The sequence below is a fragment of the Mobula hypostoma genome, chromosome 7, assembly GCF_963921235.1.
Source record: "Mobula hypostoma chromosome 7, sMobHyp1.1, whole genome shotgun sequence".
In the NCBI taxonomy this organism is placed as follows: domain Eukaryota; kingdom Metazoa; phylum Chordata; class Chondrichthyes; order Myliobatiformes; family Myliobatidae; genus Mobula; species Mobula hypostoma.
This window is the reverse complement of record NC_086103.1, coordinates 130,643,234-130,662,210: the sequence shown is the minus strand read 5'-3', so window position 1 is coordinate 130,662,210 and position 18,977 is coordinate 130,643,234. Positions and strand designations below refer to the sequence as shown.

Genomic DNA, 18,977 nt, shown 5'->3' with positions numbered 1-18,977 from the left:
CTGATCATAATCCATACTCTCTAAACCAGGCAGCATCCTGGTAAATCTCCTCTGTACCCTTTCCAATGCTTCCACATCTTTCCTATAGTGAGGCGACCAAAACTGGACACAGTACTCCAAGTGTGGCCTAACCAGAGTTTTATAGAGCTGCATCATTACCTCATGACTCTTAAACTCTATCCCTCGACTTATGAAGGCTAACACCCCATAAGCTTTCTTAACTACACTATCTACCTGTGAGGCAACTTTCAGTGATCTGTGGACATGTACCCCGAGATCCCTCTGCTCCTCCACACTACCAAGTATCCTGTCATTTACTTTGTACTCTGCCTTGGAGTTTGTCCTTCCAAAGTGTACCACCTCACACTTCTCCGGGTTGAACTCCATCTGCCACTTCTCAGCCCACTTCTGCATCCTATCAATGTCTCTCTGCAATCTTCAACAATCCTCTACATTATCCACAACACTACCAACCTTTGTGTCGTCTGCAAACTTGCCAACCCACCCTTCTACCCCCACATCCAGGTCGTTAATAAAAATCAGGAAAAGTAGAGGTCCCAGAACAGATCCTTGTGTGACACCACTAGTCATAACCCTCCAATCTGAATGTACTCCCTCCACCACAACCCTTTGCTTTCTGTAGGCAAGCCAATTCTGAATCCACCTGGCCAAACTTCCCTCGATCCCATGCCTTCTGACTTTCTGAATAAGCCTACCATGTGGAACCTTGCCAAATGCCTTACTAAAATCTATATAGATCACATCCACTGCACTACCCTCATCTATATGCCTGCTCACCTCCTCAAAGAACACTATCAGGCCTGTTAGACACGATCTGTCCTTCACAAAGCCATGCTGACTGTCCCTGATCAGACCATGTTTCTCTAAATGCCCATAGATCCTATCTCTAAGAATCTTTTCCAACAGCTTTCCCACCACAGATGTAAGGCTCACTGGTCTATAATTACTTGGACTATCCCTACTACCTTTTTTGAACAAGGGGACAGCATTCGCCTCCCTCCAATCCTCCGGTACCATTCCCATGGACAATGAGGACAGAAAGATCCCAGCCAGAGGCTCAGCAATCTCTTCCCTCGCCTCGTGGAGCAGCCTGGGGAATATTCTGTCAGGCCCCGGGGACTTATTCATCCTAATGTATTTTAACAACTCCCATACCTCCTCTACCTTAATATCAACATGCTCCAGAACATCACCCTCACTCATATTGTCCTCACCATCATCAAGTTCCCTCTCATTGGTGAATACCAAAGAGAAGTATTCATTGAGGACCTCGCTCACTTCCACAGCCTCCAGGCACATCTTCCCACCTTTATCTCTAACTGGTCCTACCTTCACTCCTGTCATCCTTTTATTCTTCACATAATTGAAGAATGCCTTGGGGTTTTCCTTTACCCTATTCACCAATGCCTTCACATGCCCCCTTCTTGCTCTCCTCATCCCCTTCTTGAGCTCCTTTCTTGCTTCCCTATATTCCTCAATAGACCCATCTGATCCTTGCTTCCTAAACCTCATGTATGCTGCCTCCTTCCACCTAACTAGATTTTCCACCTCACTTGTCACCCATGGTTCCTTCGCCCTACCATTCTTTATCTTCCTCACCAGGACAAATTTATCCCTAACATCCTGCAAGAGATCCCTCAACATCGACCACATGTCTGTAGTACATGCAAGTTCTAGCCTTATAACCTCATAATTTGCCCTTCCCCAATTAAAATTTTTCCTGTCCTTTCTGATTCTATCCTTTTCCATGATAATGCTAAAGACCAGGAAGTGGTGGTCATTGTCCCTCAGATGCTCACCCATGAGAGATCTGTGACCTGACCCAGTTCGTTACCTAATACTAGATCCAGTATGGCATTCCCCCTAGTTGGCCTGTCAACATACTGTGACAGGAATCTGTCTTGGACACACACTCAGCAAACTCTGCCCCATCTAAACCAATGGAACTAATCAGGTACCAATCAATATTGGGGAAGTTAAAGTCACCCATGATAACAACCCTGTTATTTTCGCACCTTTCCAAAATCTGCCTCCCAATCTGCTCCTCGGTATCTCTGTTGCTACCAGGGGGCCTACAGAATACTCCCAATAGAGTAACTGCTCCCTTCCTGTTCCTGACTTCCACCCATACTGACTCAAAAGAGGATCCTGCTACATTACCCACCCTTTCTGTAGCTGTAATGGTATCCCTGACCAGTAATGCCACCCCTCCTCCACTTTCCCCCCCTCTCGATCCCTTTTAAAGCACTGAAATCCAGGAATATTGAGAATCCATTCCTGCCCTGGTGCCAGCCAAGTCTCTGTAATGGCCGCTACATCATAATTCCATGTATGCATCCAAACTCTCAGTTCATCACCTTTGTTCCTGATGCTTCTTGTATTGAAGTACACGTACTTTAGCCCTACTACCTTCCTACCTTTACACCCTTTATTCTGTTTCTCTTTCCTCAAAGTCTCTCTATATGTTAGATCTGGCTTTTACTCCATGAACTTCTTCTACTGCTCTATCGCTCCGAGTCCCATCCCCCTTGCAAATTAGTTTAAACCCTCCCGAACCATGCTAGCAAACCTACCTGCAAGGATATTGCTCCCCCTCGAGTTCAGGTGCAACCCATCCAATCTCTTCCCCAGAAGAGATCCCAATGATCCAAAAATCTAAAACCCTGCTCCCTGCACCAACTCCTCAGCCACGCATTCAACTGCCATCTTCCCCAATTCTTACCATCACTGTCACGTAGCACTGGCAGCAATCCTGAGAACGCCACCCGTGAGGTCCTCTTCTTCAGACCTTCTGCCTAGTTCCCGAAACTCACACTTCAGGACCTCATCCCTCTTCCTGCCTATGTCGTTGGTGCCAACATGTATCACGACTTCTGGTTGCTTCCCCTCTCGTATCAGGATGTCATGCACCCGGTTAGAGACATCCCAGACCCTGGCACCCAGGAGGCAACAAACCATGCAGATGTCCTTCTCACGTCCTCAAAATCTCCTGTCTGCTCCCCTGACTATAGAGTCCCCAATGACGACAGCTCTTGTCTTCTCCGTCCCACCCTTCTGCACCACAGGGTCAGACTCAGTGCCGGAAGCCCTGCCACCGTGGCTCACCCCTGGTCGGTCGTCCCCGCCAACTGTATCCAGGACGGTAAACTTATTATTCAGGGGAATGACTACAGTTACCTTTTCATCATTTTGGTTCTAACTTCCCATGGGTGATAAATTGTCCGATCAATTTTGATACAATACGTGGGTTATGACCAAAGAAAAATGGCTGGAGTTGCTTAGAACTTTCATGCAAGGTTGTTTATTAGGTGCATCAAAAAAACTAACTTGCAAAAATGAGCGAAAATAGCAAAAGAAACTGCTAATATTTACAAAACGATATCTACCAAAAGACACCATTATAGCTATGTACTATTTTGCTGACGACACCGGTGCCAAGCTGTATGGGTCCTAATGCCCTTGCCTTGGACAACATTGGTGTCGTGGAGAGGGGAGACTTGCAGCATGGGCAATAGCCGGTCTTCGATACAACCTTGCCCAGGCCTGCGCCCTGGAGAGTGAAGACTTTCCAGGTGCAGATCCATGGTCTCGCAAGACTAACGCATGCCTTTATTTTGCCCAATGTGAACAACTGGCAGCTCAATCTCTCTCTCTCTGCCTAACAACCATATTACAAAATAAACAGAAGTATCTACATTAAATACAGTGTACAAACAACATATACACATGAAGAAATGGCATATTCCACCGCATATGGCAGGAAAGGCATCATAAATCCATACACTTTTGGGCCCATTGAAGTGCATACACTCAGCAGAATAACAAAGCAGAGTGCTCTCAAATGCATCTCCCCCATTTCACGCATATCTGCTCTCACTCCATCCTCCCGCCACCCCACTAGGAATAGGGTTCCCCTTGTCCTCACCTACCACCCCACCAGCCTCCGGGTCCAACATATTATTCTCCGTAACTTCCGCCACCTCCAACGGGATCCCACCACTAAGCACATCTTTCCCTCCTCCCCCTCTCTGCTTTCCACAGGGATCGCTCCCTACGTGACTCCCTTGTCCATTCGTTCCCCCCCATCCCTCCCCACCGATCTCCCCCCCGGCACTTATCCTTGTAAGCAGAACAAGTGCTACACATGCCCTTACATTTCCTCCCTCACCACCATTCAGGGCCCCAGACAGTCCTTCCAGGTGAGGTGACACTTCACCTGTGAGTCAGCTGGGGTGATATACTGCGTCCGATGCTCCCGATGTGGCCTTCTATATATTGGCGAGCCCCGATGCAGACTGGGAGATCGTTTCACTGAACACCTACGCTCGGTCCGCCAGAGAAAGCAGGATCTCCCAGTGGCCACACATTTGAATTCCACGTCCCATTCTTATTCTGATATGTCTATCCACGGCCTCCTCTACTGTAAAGATGAAGTCACACTCAGGTTGGAGGAACAACACCTTATATTCTGTCTGGGTAGCCTCCAACCTGATGGCATAAACATTGACTTCTCAAACTTCCGCTAATGCCCTACCTCCCCCTCATACCCCATCTGTTATTTATTTATATACACACATTCTTTCTCTCTCTCTCTTCTTTTTCTCCCTTTGTCCCTCTCACAATACCCCTTGCCCATCCTCTGGGTTTTCCCCCCCTCCCCCTTTTCTTTCTCCGTAGGCCTCCTGTCCCATGATCCTCTTATATCCCTTTTGCCAATCAACTGTCCAGTTCTTGGCTCCATCCCTCCCCTCAGTCTTCTCCTATCATTTTGGATCTCCCCCTCCCCCTCCCACTTTCAAATCTCTTACTAGCTCTTCTTTCAGTTAGTCCTGATGAAGGGTCTCGGCTTGAAACGTCGACTGTACCTCTTCCTATTGATGCTGTCTGGCCTGCTGCATTCACCAGCAACTTTGATGTGTGTTGCTTGAATTTCCAGCATCTGCAGATTTCCTCGTGTTTACGTTTTTAAATCAAAGTTTCTATTTTTCATTGTTATTCTGATTCAGTTAATGGCTAGAATACATTTTTTCTTTAATACAACTGACTAGAAAGAAAATCTTACAACATTTCATTTCTTACAAGTAAAACTCAAATACGTTAAATTGCATTGTTAGTCATTCCCAATGTTAGGTTTCTTACCCTGGCCGGCGAGATCATCTCTGCCATAAATAAATAGTTTGTATCCATATTTTTCTTCAAGTACTTGTGGTAAAATGTGAACAGCAAAGTACTTTGCTTTACAGTTTTCTTTTTGACCTTTGTTCTCAGATCTTGGATAGATTACATATGCGTCAAACTCCTTCCCATCTATAGGGATATGAGCAGTTATTTATAAAGATAATAATAGATAATGAGTACATATTAATTCTAGATATTGTAAGGATATTCACTATTCAATCTGTAATTTGAATCAGTAAAATTCTCCAATTCTACAGAGGTTTGTGACGGAGGTATGTTATTCTGACTGGAGGTCTGTGACCGGTGACGTTTTATAAGTATTGTTTCATAAGATGGAGTGGTAAAGGAGGCACATGAGAAACTTGCCTTCATTGGTCAAAGTGCTGAATATGAAAATTGGCAAGTCATGGTGCAGTTCTATAATAATCTGGTTAAGCCATATTCAGGGTAACATGTGTCGTTCTGCTTAGGCACTACAGGAAGGATGTGGAGGCTTTGGAGATGATGAAGATGTTCGACAGCATTTTGACTGAATTAGAAGGTATTAGAGATAAGGAGATGTTGGATGAACTTGGATTATTTTCTCTGGAATGTTAGAAGTGAAGGGCCAATTTGTTAGAATTATATAAAATTATGATAGGCATAGACAGGGTAAATAATCAAATTCTACCCCCCCCCCCCCCATGAAAATGTCAAATACTTGAGGACATAGCTTTTAGCTGAGAGGTGGAAAGTTGAAAGGAGATTTATGAGGCAAGCTTTTCACACAGAGAGGTGAGTGCTTGGAACATGCTGCCCGAGAAGTGGAGGAAGCAAATCTGATAGCAACATTTAAAAGGCATTTAAGGTAGATGCCTTGACAGGCAGGGAATAGAGGGATTTAAGATTAAAATTAGTTTTATTTGTCACATGCACATCGAAACATAAAATGGCATGTATTATTTGATACAAATCAAATCAGCAAGCATTGTGCTAAGCAGCCCACAGATGTTGCTGGCTTCCAGAGCTAACTTAGCATGCCCACTACTCACTAGTCCTAACCATACATTTTTGGAATGTGGGAGGAGAGCAGAGTACCCAGAGGTAACCAATGCGGTCACGGGGAGACATACAAACTCCTTACAAACACTGATGCGATCTCGAACCCCAATCTTACAGCTAGCACTGCAAACCAATGCACTAACTGCCACTCTACTGTGCTGTCCGCTGTAGACCATGTACCTGTAACGTGCAGTTCAAATTGACATCATGGTCACCACAGACATTGTGAGCTGAAGGATTCTGGATTGCTCTATGTTCGATGTACAATAAGTCAAAATTTATATAAAACTACTTACTTTATATTATCCTAAACTCAGGCTATACTAGCCATTGAATAACAAATCAGTGATGTTACACACGAAGGAGTTAATCTCTAAACCCAAGTGATATTGTATAATTGTAGCAAAAGAAAAGAGCAGTTGCTGGAAATCTAAAGCTAAAGCAAAGAAAGCTGAAAACACTCAGCAGGTCGCACAGCATGAGTGCAGAGAGAAACTGAATCAACAACTTGGGATCAAGCCCTTTCATCAAAAATAGAGAAGTGAGAAAGTGAGTATTTTGTTAATTGCTTGTGTTCACATCTTTACTGTTGTGCTGTAGGTATTTCATTTAGCAGCTCTGTAAGAGCAGTCTGTTCTGTTTTCGGCCTGTTTGGGCTATTGCTGAAGATGAGGGATGATGTGGAATGTGTGCCATCCAATTAGCAGGAAATTTTCTTGGTGAGGGACAATATTGTTGGACTTGGGGCTTTTGTTTGAGAGGAGATGAAGAGAGAAGCCACTGGGGAGAATCTGTTGTAGCATACGATCTGGTGGGAGACCCATTTGTTTGAGATGGATTGCAAGCGATGTTCGGAAGGTGATGTGGGTGTTCACGCCGACCGAGGGCCCAGCGCATGACTGACAGAGAAGTTCAAGATGAAATCCAACTTGTACACATTTGACTGTTTAATTAGAATGGGCCCTTTTCTTTTTGTTATTCTTTACTAACCCTTTAGTTGATATTCATAAATATAATTCCTTTAATCGTATGCAGTGTACTGTCTGTTATTTGTAGCATTAATTTGTAACAGGGTAGTAAACTACACAGTGTCCACACAAACCGGTGTTTGGGTTGGGACGAGCCGTCTCAATCTCATGAGTCTGGTGGGACTTGAAAGTGTCTTTGCTAGATTTACGTAGCCAAGGAAACCAGGGTGTTTCTTTTGATTAACATGCTAATTTGAGGTGCATTGGGCATACATTGGTGCAAAAAGGAAGCAAAAGACAGCAAAGTCAGTGGAAATATGATGGAGAATTAAAGTGACAGGCATTTGAATCGTGAAGATTGCCCTCATCCCAACTGCCACCCACCCCCACTGAATGAAGGTGCTGTGGAAAGTATTCATCAAATCTCTAGTTTCTCCAATGAAATAAATGCAATATTTTTAAATCAAATATAGAATGAGTGAAATGCTGGCCATAAAGTAGATATAACTGAGACTGCATAACATGGTGTAATATGGCATGATATTTGATATGCAGAATTTATGTTTATTACCATTGTGTTTAATGGTAAGGTTAGATCAAAGTTTTCATAAAGAAATCTACCCGAAGTGATTTTATTCACTTACATGAAGAGAGTACTGATGTCAAGACCAGCACGTGTTTCAGCATGTAGTGATTAATCACCCTTTTTGATCTACTGCAGGATTTTTGATTAAAATAATCCCATCATGTTACTTTGTAAGGAGTTCTCTTTGTTCCTCTGTCACTTTTCCCCACCTTTTGGACTCACTTTCTGTTTTTCTGCTCTGATGAAAAGACCTAGACCTGAAACAGTTACTGCTTGTCATGCCTCAGATATACTTAGCCTGCTGAGGCATTCTACTATTTTACTCCATATCTGGCTGGGAAACTGTGTTCACGGAAATGGAATGGTAATTCCCAGATTATCTTGTTGGTCCCCTGGTAAGAAACTGGAAGACAAGTTAACAATCTGTTCACATAAAAAGTTAATATAGTTATAAAATAACCAATGGATAATCTACTGGGTATAACTGAATGGAAAAGATAGGAAGGTCAATAAAATGGAAGTAGTAAAGGAAAACAGCATGATATTTTGTGTTAGATGTACAATGCCTCTTAATTGCTCATATTTATGAACTTTTCACCGTTTAAAATCTGAAGTGAACAAACAAGGTAAATAAAAATAATATTGTACTTACCATTAATTACTTTATGGGATTCGAATGAATCTCTGTACCAAAGGACAATATCAACCTTGAAAATAACATATACTGTTGTACAGGCTAGTAACCCAAATATCAGTGGAATTAAGATTTTAATTGCATCAGATATCCAATCTGGTGCTAGAAAAAGAAAGAAAGAATTTAACTGTAAGAATATTTGAATAATACATTAAATTTCCTTACATGGGCCAGAGACTAAGAAAGCCTTTTAGCCTAATATCAATAAATAGAAAACTTCCAGCCCGTTGTATAGGATGTGATGAAATTAGACGAAGTCACTATGGATTTATGAAAGGGAAATCATGTTTGGAAAATTCAGAGTTTTTTGAGCAGGTAAAGGAGAATTTGATGGTACATTTGAATGATCAAAAATCCTTTGCATAAATCTCAAGTAAGATGATAGTGTACAAAATAAAATGTTGGATTGGGTGTAAAATACTTGCTTGGACTGACAATTAGTTGACAGATAGAAAGTAAGGAAATACACATCTATGTCACCATCTAGTGAGGTTTTGCGAAGATAAGTACTTAAACTATTTAAAAGATATACCAAAGATTTGGATAAAGGAGCAGGAAGTAACATTCAGTTTATTGGTAATGATTGCAACATGTTTTCAGTACAGAAGCAAGCATGTCTGCTACAATGTTTAGGATCCTGGCGAGAGATAACTAGCTACAAAATGTAGTTGCTCTCGTAACATAAAGCAGGAGCAACCTGCTCTTGAAGAAACAACAAGATATATCATCAGCTAATCTATTTTAATGATAGTGATGATGATTAAAAACAGTTAGGATGTTTTCCTGCTCATTTTCAAGTGGTAGTGTGGAATATTTTACAGATGCCCCACTAGAAACAGCAGCACTTCTGATAATGCAGCATTGTATGATTTATCACCCTAGTTAATGGGCGGAAGTTTCTGGAGCAGAACTTAACCTAATGAATTGTGATTCAAAGGCGCCAGCTGGAACTGAGCAATGCAGAGTCACACTAGGACTAGTTTTGATTGGTGTAACAGGTTCTGGATGAGACTGAATACAGAGGAAATCGAGTTACACAAAACAAACCAATTCAGCAACAGAGGTGCAGCCACTGACTCATTCGTCAATGCTGGTGTAACAGAAAAGGATCAATACTAACAACAGGAATTCAGCATTGAGCAATGTGCAGAGAATATATTCCTTCAGAATACTTAAAGAAGCAGTTTCAAAATAATACATGGAGAGAATAGAATAAAATTCAGCTCTTCAATAAAGCTATCCAAAAAATTCCATGTTACTTGAATTACTTCAGTCACCCACTTCAACTTAATGTCTTTTTAACAATAATTGATTTTGGCAAGACACTGAGGACATAACACAAGCCAAATAGAACAACAGACACAGTTGACACTTGTTTCACAAGCAAAAATGAATTAAATTCCTTTTGAGTTCATAGAGTATCTATTTTTGGACCACACTAAAGATATTAATCCCTAGCTCTCAATAAATAAGAACAGATCTTAACAGTGTCCCAAGACTTAATGTCACATATACAAATACTATTTGCTTCATTAATTAACAAAATATGGAAAATTATTATTTTAAAAGAAAATTCTTACATTGGCGTGAAATTTTTACAAAAGCCCCTCTCTTTGCTCGTAGATTGCTTGCGAAACAATAAAATTTTGTTTGAAAGTCTTCTTCAGTGATCTTAGAGATAAATAGCGTTCTCTTCTTAACTACATCATGACCAGTTCCTTCTTTACGGCTGTGAAAACAATACAATTAAAGTAAGGATTTTGTCAGGGCAAATAACAACTTTCCTTTGCTTTTAGAAAATCAAACTAATCTAACTTCTGGGGTTTGTTGTTTTAAAAATAACATTGTATTTGAATTGCAATGTTACCTTTCAAATGTTCTACACCAGGGGTGTCAAACTACCAGCCCGCAGGATGATTTGGAGGAAAAAATGTATATTCACGACCATCTATTATGTATCTGTACGGCAGCCGCTCTCTCTCCCATCGCTGTCTGTACCGCCTGCTGCGCCGGCAGCTTGTGTGTACTTAGAAAACAATCGGCAGCACCTGCACTGAAGACCACTAGGGCCCCACTAATGTTGTCAGACACAGTATAAACACACAGGGTACACAGGTAAGTAACACCTGTAGCAAGGCTGAGACTGTTTGCAGCTGTGGTTCAAAATGCTTTCCAAGAAAAGAAAAGTTGACATCGAAGGTTGGATATTCAATGATAATTGGAAAGATCGTTTTTTCTTCTGTGAGGTCAACGGCAAACCTATGTGTCTGATATGCTCGCAACAAGTGGCAGTGGCAAAAGAGTACAATATCAAACGACACTATGAGACGTCACACGGAGAAAAATGTGACAAGTACACAGGACGACTCAGAACACAAAAGGTAAACAGCAATCAGTGTTCACCAAAAGTCGAGAGACTCATGATGGAGCTGTCAAGGCCAGCTATATTATTGCCAACAAAATAGCTGCTGCGTCGAAGCGATACTCAGAGGGAGAGTTCATCAAAGCATGCATGCTGACGACGGCTGAGCTGGTGTGCTCTGAGAAGAGACAGGCTTTTGGTAATATCAGCTTGTCAAGAAATACTGTGGCAGAGAGAATCGGGGACCTTGCAGGAGATTTGAACAGTCAACTAAAAGACAAAGTGAAGTCATTTATTGCCATCTCTATTGCAATTGATGAGAGCACCGACGTGACTGATGTAGCTCAATTGGGAATATTTATTCGTGGTGTTGATGCATCTTTCACCATCACCGAGGAGTTTGTGGAGATGGTACCCATGACAAACACCACAATGGAGAACGACATTTTCTCCAGCCTCATCGAGGCCTTGGACAGACTGGGGGTTGACTGGAGTCACGCTGTCAGCGTGGCAACAGATGGCGCACGGTCCATGGTCGGGAAAAAGGCAGATGTTGTTGTGAAACTCACAGAGAAAGTTCAGACAGAGAATCTAGAGCAGGAATTCTGGAATTTTCATTGTATTATACACCAAGAGGCGTTATGTAGCAGGAGCCAGAAAATGGACAATGTCATGGATGTAGTAATCAAAACGGTTAATTTTATTAGAGCCGAGGGACTCAACCATCGGCAATTTGACAATCTTTTGTCCAAAAGTAATACTGGACACGGCCTACCCTACCACACTGAAGCCCGCTGGTTGAGCAGAGGGGTTGTGTTCAAACGTTTTTTTCAATTATGTGCGGAAACTGAACTATTCATGTACGAGAAAGGGAAGCCAGTGGCAGAGTTGGATGACCCAGACTGGCTTCATGATATTGCATTTTTGGTGGATATAACCGAGCACTTACGTGGCCAAGTGGTTAAGGTGTCGGACTAGTGATCTGAAGGTCGCTAGTTTGAGCCTCAGCTGAAGCAGCGTGTGTGTCCTTGAGCAAGGCACTTAACCACACATTGCTCTGCTGTATCAGCCCTAGTGCCCTTCCCTTGGACAACATTGGTGGCATGGAGAGGGGAGATTTGCAGCATGGCAACTGCCAGTCTTCCATACAACCTTGCCCAGGCCTGCGCAAACCTTCCAAGGTGAAAATCCGTGGTCTCATGAGACTAACGGATGCCTAAATGTGCTTAATGTTAACATATAATGCCGCAACAAACTTGTTATGGAATACTACGACAGCATTCGTGCCTTTCAAATTAAATTAGGCCTGTGGGAGATGCAACTATCCCGGAGCAACCCAGCTCATTTCCCCTCTTTGCAGTCTGTGTGTGTCGCTCATGGGAATAATGACAATATGGACAGGTACAAGGACAAAATATCACAGCTGAAAAGTGAGTTTCAGAATCGTTTCCAAGTCTTCACTCAGCTTGAGAAGGAATTCTCACTATTTTGATCGCCGTTTGCCACCAACACAGCATCAGATGTGCTGGAGGAAAACCAAATGGAACTAACTGAAATTCAGTGTAACTCAGCTTTGAAATATAAATTTGAGACTGTGGGTCTGGACTCATTCTATCAATACCTGGGACCGATGTACCCCAAGATGACAGACTTTGCCTCAAAGATCCCTTGCATGTTCGGGACATCATATTTCTGTGAGCAGGCGTTCTCCATAATGAACATTAACAAGTCCAAACTGCGCTCGCTGCTGACACACAGACATCTAAATGACATTATGAAAATCACAACTGCCCAGAAACTGGTCCCTGACATTGACAGGCTGGTTAAAGCCAAGAGATGTCAGGTGTCTGGAAGCAGCAAGTGAAAAATGAGTGACACTGTTCGATGCACTGCGACATGTAAGCAAAATGCATTTTGAAATATTGAGTGTTATAATATTGTGAATCATTCATTTTCTGACTATTCTATTATTGTAAGTGTGATCACTTCAATAAAAATTAGAGGCTAACTGTGTTCATTGTCTGAGTTTGATTGCTGGAAGCAAGCTAATAAAAATTTGGTGCAGTTGTGTAGCCTACATTTACAATTTGTTTCTTTAGGTCTACATTTGTGTCTGCTAATGTTCGATTTCAAATGGTTTATTAATGGAAAGGGTGTGGCTCCCAAAACAATCTTAGCCAAGATAGCATCGTTTATCTCTCTCTCATCACAACTTTCTTGTAGCATACAACTATAAGTTAATACTAATCATAAAAATAATGCTTGCTAGGCAATCTTCTTCATAAACTAAATTCATAAAGTGACACACTTGGTAGTTATAGCAGAGACTGAGACACATGAGAGCAGGTTGAAAAAATGAAGGCAACGAAAGCTGTGGAAGCACGTGGACAACTGATCCAGCCCACATGAAGTTGCATTTTGCTCAATCCGGCCTGTGACCTAAAATGAGTTTGATACCCTGTTCTACATAATACATGAAAACTACAGCAAACGGTCAGGATAGTAGAAAAGATCATTAGCTGCAGTCTACCATCACTGTATGTGTCCAGGACAAAGAAGTGGGCAAGCAGAAACATAGTGAACAATACCCACCCAGCAAACTACCTTTTCCAGTAGCTCCCTTCCGGAAAGCACTCTCAGCCTTTTAAAACAAATTTTTCATGCTATCTGAAAAGTTTCTTCCCCCCCCCCCAAGCAGTTCATCTGATTAACCATTCTAGTTAGCTTCCCTTCAACACCACCCCACCACCCCTCTATCTATTATCTCAGTCACTGCACTTCACCATAAACATTTTAAACCACTTTTTATAATGCTGCTTATGTTGTAAATACATGCTGGTTTTTATGCACAAGACATTGGAGCAACTCATCTGAGAGCTACTCTTCGCGGACAATGCTGCCCTTGTTGCCCACACAGAGACAGCCCTGCAGCATATAACATCCTGCTTTGCAGAGGCTGCCGAGCTCTTCAGACTGGAAGTCAGCTTGAAGAAGACAGAAGTTCTTCATCAGCCTGCACCTCAGGAAGATTGCCACCCTCCCCGCATCACCATCGGTGAGGTAGAGCTGAAGACAGGCCTCCAGTTCAGCTACCTGGGATGCACCATCTCGTCAGATGCCAAGATCGACAAAGAGATTGATAACAGACTGGCAAAGGCAAGCAGCACATTCGGCAGGCTGTACAAAAGAGTCTGGAACAACAAGCATTTGAAGAAAGGCACAAAGATCAGCGTGTACAGAGCTGTTGTAATGACCACCCTCCTGTATGGCTCCGAGTCGTGGGTCACCTACCATCACCACCTATGACTCCTTGGGCGTTTCCACCAGCACTGCCTCCGCACCATCCTCAACATCCACTGGAGTGACTTCGTCACCAACATTGAATTCCTCGAACAGGCGGAGGTCACCAGCATCGAGGCCAGGCTGTTGAAGACGCAGCTGTGCTGGGCAGGGCATGTCTTCAGGATAGAGGATCATCGCCTGCCCAAGATTGTGCTGTATGCCGAACTCTCCACTGGTCACCGTGACAGAGAGGCACCGAAGAAAAGGTACAAGGACTCGCTGAAGAAATCCCTTGGTGCCTGTCACATTGACCATAGCCAGTGGTCTAATCTAGCCTCCGATCGCGAGGCCTGACAACACACCATTCACCATTCTGTCTCCTCCTTCAAGAATGCACGCTGGGCTGGCATTGAGGACAAAAGGGGAAGGAGGAAGAACCATGACACAGCAGCACCAAACCCAGAACAGAATTTCCCTTGCAGCCGCTGTGGCTGGACCTGCCTGTCCCGAATTGGCCTCTTCAGCCACTAGCGAGCCTGCAGCAGGCATGGGCAGCCCCCTTCCTAAATCTTCCCTCTCGCGAAGCGAAGCCAAGCCATATTATTCCATGTCTGTACTGCTAACCTTATTTTTATATAACTCTTTATTCTTCATAATTGTTGAAAGTTGTTATTTTTCATTGTATGTGGTGCCAATACACCATAGAAATTTTCTAATACATGTGAATGTATATGGCAAATAATGTTGACCTTCTCCTCCTTCTCCTTCATAAGTTGATGGGATGGTGTAGAAGGCATGCGGAATGCTGGCTTACATTGGTCAGGTTCTAGAGTTGGGATATGATGTTGCAAATTTACAAAAGACTGGTTGTGCTGCATTTGAAGTATGACGTACTTCACTGGTTACACACTAAAGGAAGGATCCAACTGTACTGGAGAGAGTGCAGAACAGAATTACCAGGATGTTGCCTGGGTTGAGGACTTTAGTTACGGGGAGAGTCTGCGTGGGCAGGGTTTGTTTTCCCTCGAGTGGAGAAGGCTGAGTGATGTGGCATAAATAGGACAGACAGTTCAAATCTTATTCACATTGTAGGGATATCAAAAACAGGAGAGCAGAGGTTTAAGGAGATGGGTAAGAGTTTTAAAAGCGGTCTGAGGAGAAAGTTTTTTTTAACATGGAAATGTTTTGACATCTGGAATGCACTGCCAGAAGAAGTGGTGAAATCAGATATGGATACATTTAAGATGCCTTTCAACTGACACATAAATAATCAATCTGTAAAAGGATATAGATATGATCTGGCTGAATAGAATTAATGTAGACAGGTAAAAAGATCAGCATGGAGGTGTTGGGCCACAGGGCCTATTTCAGTGCTGTACAGTTCCTTGACCGTATGACTCTAAACAAAATAGAATTTCAGCTGAATGCAATAAAACTGTAGTTTTAACCACTAATATGTTTTCAGGATGCCTAAAGATGCCAAGATGAAGGTGGTAACCTAACTCAATAACTATTATGTAGTGGTACTTACATCATGCTGTAGTAGTACTTACATCATCCAAAAGTGATGAAGTACGTTGAAAGCTTGCTCAGGAAGCATGTCAACTCCTGCCTGAGGAGCGACTTGGATCTGCTCCCATTTACCTATGATTACAACAGGTCAACAGCAGGTGCCATTTCATTAGCTCTTCAATCAACTCTGGAACAATTACACAGTGAAGATGCACGAACCAGGATGCTCTTCATTGACTACACCTCAGCATTTTACACTATCACCCTCTCAAAACTAATCAATAGCTCCAAGACATTGGCCTTGATACCTTCTTGTGCAACTGGATCCTTGATTTCCTCAATTGCAGACCCCAGTTAGTATGGATTGGCGACAACAACTCCTCCACAATCACCATCAGCACAGGTGCAGCACAAGTCTGTGTCACTTTATACTTGTGACTATGGGGCAACATACAGCTTTAATGCTATATTTAAGTTAGTTGGACAGTGTCATATTAGAGGATAGATGTTTGCACAGATTTGGCATATCATCAAAAACTTTGACAAACTTCTATAAGTGCACAGTGGAGAGTATCCTAACTTATTGCAACATAGCCTAATATGGAAACAGCAGTGCCCAAGGCAGATTAATCTACAGAACAATTGGTGGATACAGACCAGTTCATCACATGGAAAGCCCTCCCCACCACTGAGCAAGTCTACAATATGCATTACCACAGGAACGCCGCATCCATCTTCAAGGACCACCACCAACTAGGCCACGTTCTCTTCTCACTGCTACCTTCGAGAAGGAGGCACAGGAGGTTTAGGTTCCATACACCAGTTTCAGCAATAGTTACTACCATTGAACGATCAGGCTCCTGGACCACCGTGGACAACTTCATTCACCACAAAACTGATCATTGAACAAAATCAATGGGCTCTCTTTCGAGAACTTTACAACTGAAGTTCTCTGTATTATTTATTTATTTGTTTATTTTTTAAATTCTCTATTTGCTGTTTGTATTCTTTTGCACATTGGTTGCTTGTCAATCTTTGTTTCAGTGCAGTCATTCATGGGTTCTACTGTATTTCTTTGCTCTTCTGTGAATGACGACAAGAAAACAAATCTCGGGGTATTTGGTGACATTTACGTACTTTGATAATAAATTTACTTTGAACTTCGAATTATTTTTAATGTCTATCTGCCAAGATAGAACTGTGTTTATACTTTAAACTGGAATGTTTCCTAAAAGCATTGCCCTGTACATGACACATCCAGAGGTCGAAGGGAAGCACATCTTCCTAAGGCTCTGATCACCAATTCAACCCAAAAGATCAGGCAAATTCCAGCGGGACAATCCAACCTCTGTTTTCTCTCGTATCCCATTTAGAGGTAGCCCTGCATAGAAACTATATCTGTATGGCTATGGAGAGAAAAGAACCTTAATTATTTATTTGACATTAGTTTATACCTTTTGATTACTTTGTTGCATGATGGATGCAGGAGAAATCAATCAGAGTATGGCATAAGTTCAGCAATGTATTTTTTTATGATAAGGAAATAAATAGAGAAATATTTTAAAATGTTTTGGTATCCACGCTTTCATCATCAAATTTTCATATTAGCCAACTATTTAAAGTTAAACTCACAGTAGAAGCCCTTGCTTAATTCTGGATTCATCTGTGGGAATCTTCATCGCATTCACTTCCCAGAAAAGCTTCAGAAAAGACATGTTACCAGATCCGAAATAAGCTTCACAGGTCACTTTCAGCTCTGAACCTGTGTAACAAATCATAAAACCAGACAGTATGAAGGAAATTTAGTCATAAAAGCATTTTCCCATTTCAGCTTTAAGAGGTAACTCCTAAATATCACTGCATAGTATTTCTTTGGTAAGTTTGCTAAAGCTGCAGATTTTATCAATAATATCTTGAGGATATGATGTTTAACATTTTGGCAATTACTGTTGGATGATGAGAACAATATAAATTTAATTAATCTCATAGTAATGTAGATTAATACATACTATTATTTGAACAGTTGCCATCACAAGGCAAATTATGCAGTAATAAAGTGTTTGTTTCTGAAGACAACACCTATGTTGCAGCTTCAGTATAGGAAACACAATGAATAGTTAATTCCTTTTAAATACTTTGCCTTAAGACATTCAATTCCTTGCTTACCAGCTGCCACTTTGGACTTTTTAAACCACAAGTTTAAATACTTCCAAAGAGGGCGGGTAGCCTTTTTATGCCATAACTTCACAGGCTACTTCCATTTTATAAATAATTCAGTGATCTTCAAGAGGGAATTAGATCAAAACACTGTGTAAGAAAAAAAATCAAGGTACAGAGAAGGGGGCTAGTGGGTAGAATTAGGGAGTTGTTCTGGTAAAGAGCTAACCCAGATATTATGTGTCAAAGAGTCTCTTCTTGTATTACAACGATTGGATAATTCTATAATTCATTCCTATTTATTATTTTTGTTCATCCTGTATGGCCTCCAAAAGCAGTCACTTGGAGTGACCAAAGTTTAACTGTTAAACAACAATGTTGCTCAAAGTTATAAGTTACAGTGTAACGCAACATTGACACAAGCCCTTTGGCCAAACTCACGCATGCTCACCAAATTGCCCATCCAAGTTAGTTTCATTTGCCCTTGATTTGCATGTACTCCTCTGAGCATTTCCTCTCCATGTATCAACCGCCTTTTAAATAGTATTACTTTATGAGAGTGTAGTACTACACTACACAGATCATCAAGAAGAAGAAGAAAGCCCTTAACTCCAATTGGAGCCATCGGAACACCGTCATGACAGCATTCTTTTAGCAGGCTTTCTTATTTTTACGAGGCCGAATTGCTAGCTGGACGCTCAACCCAGCACAGATGGAAAGCATGCAAGGGAGCCGGCTGGATTCGAACTCGGGAGCCTTTGCTCCGAAGTCTGGCGCTGATGCCACTATGCCCCCAGCCAGTGAGATGGTCAGATACTGTTGATTTTTTTTTTGTTGTATTTTAATCAAATAATCTCTGGGGTGAAAAGTTAGTAATTCTTTATGATCAGTTTTAAAATTTATATAGAAGCACCGTAAGGAATATTTGACACAAAAAAATCATGGAGGACAAAACTTATTTTCTTACCAAGTCTTGCTTCAATTGTATTATTTATCGGACTTATCAAGTCTGGATATATCACTTTCATTGCTGAAATAACCAATTCAAAATGTTAGGATCATGGTCTGAAATGTACAACATAAATCTTCAGATGTACAGAGCAAGGCATAAAAGACATAAAAGATTTGGATAAGGCACAAATTTAATTTACAATATAGGCTGTGGATCATTCTTCT

General features: G+C 41.8%; 1 protein-coding gene across 1 annotated transcript in view; it reads right to left on the bottom strand.

Moving 5' to 3' along the window:
- The window catches only part of LOC134349946 (interleukin-1 receptor type 1-like), a 33,316-nt gene that overhangs the window by 1,575 nt on the left and 12,764 nt on the right, over window positions 1–18,977 (bottom strand). Inside the window, exons 4-8 of the mRNA XM_063054899.1 lie at window positions 18,769–18,831; window positions 17,277–17,406; window positions 10,069–10,217; window positions 8,447–8,590; window positions 5,161–5,328 (exon numbers count right to left, since the gene is read on the bottom strand). Of these exons, the coding sequence (XP_062910969.1) occupies window positions 5,161–5,328; window positions 8,447–8,590; window positions 10,069–10,217; window positions 17,277–17,406; window positions 18,769–18,831 (654 nt within the window). The remainder of the gene's footprint in view (window positions 1–5,160; window positions 5,329–8,446; window positions 8,591–10,068; window positions 10,218–17,276; window positions 17,407–18,768; window positions 18,832–18,977) is intronic.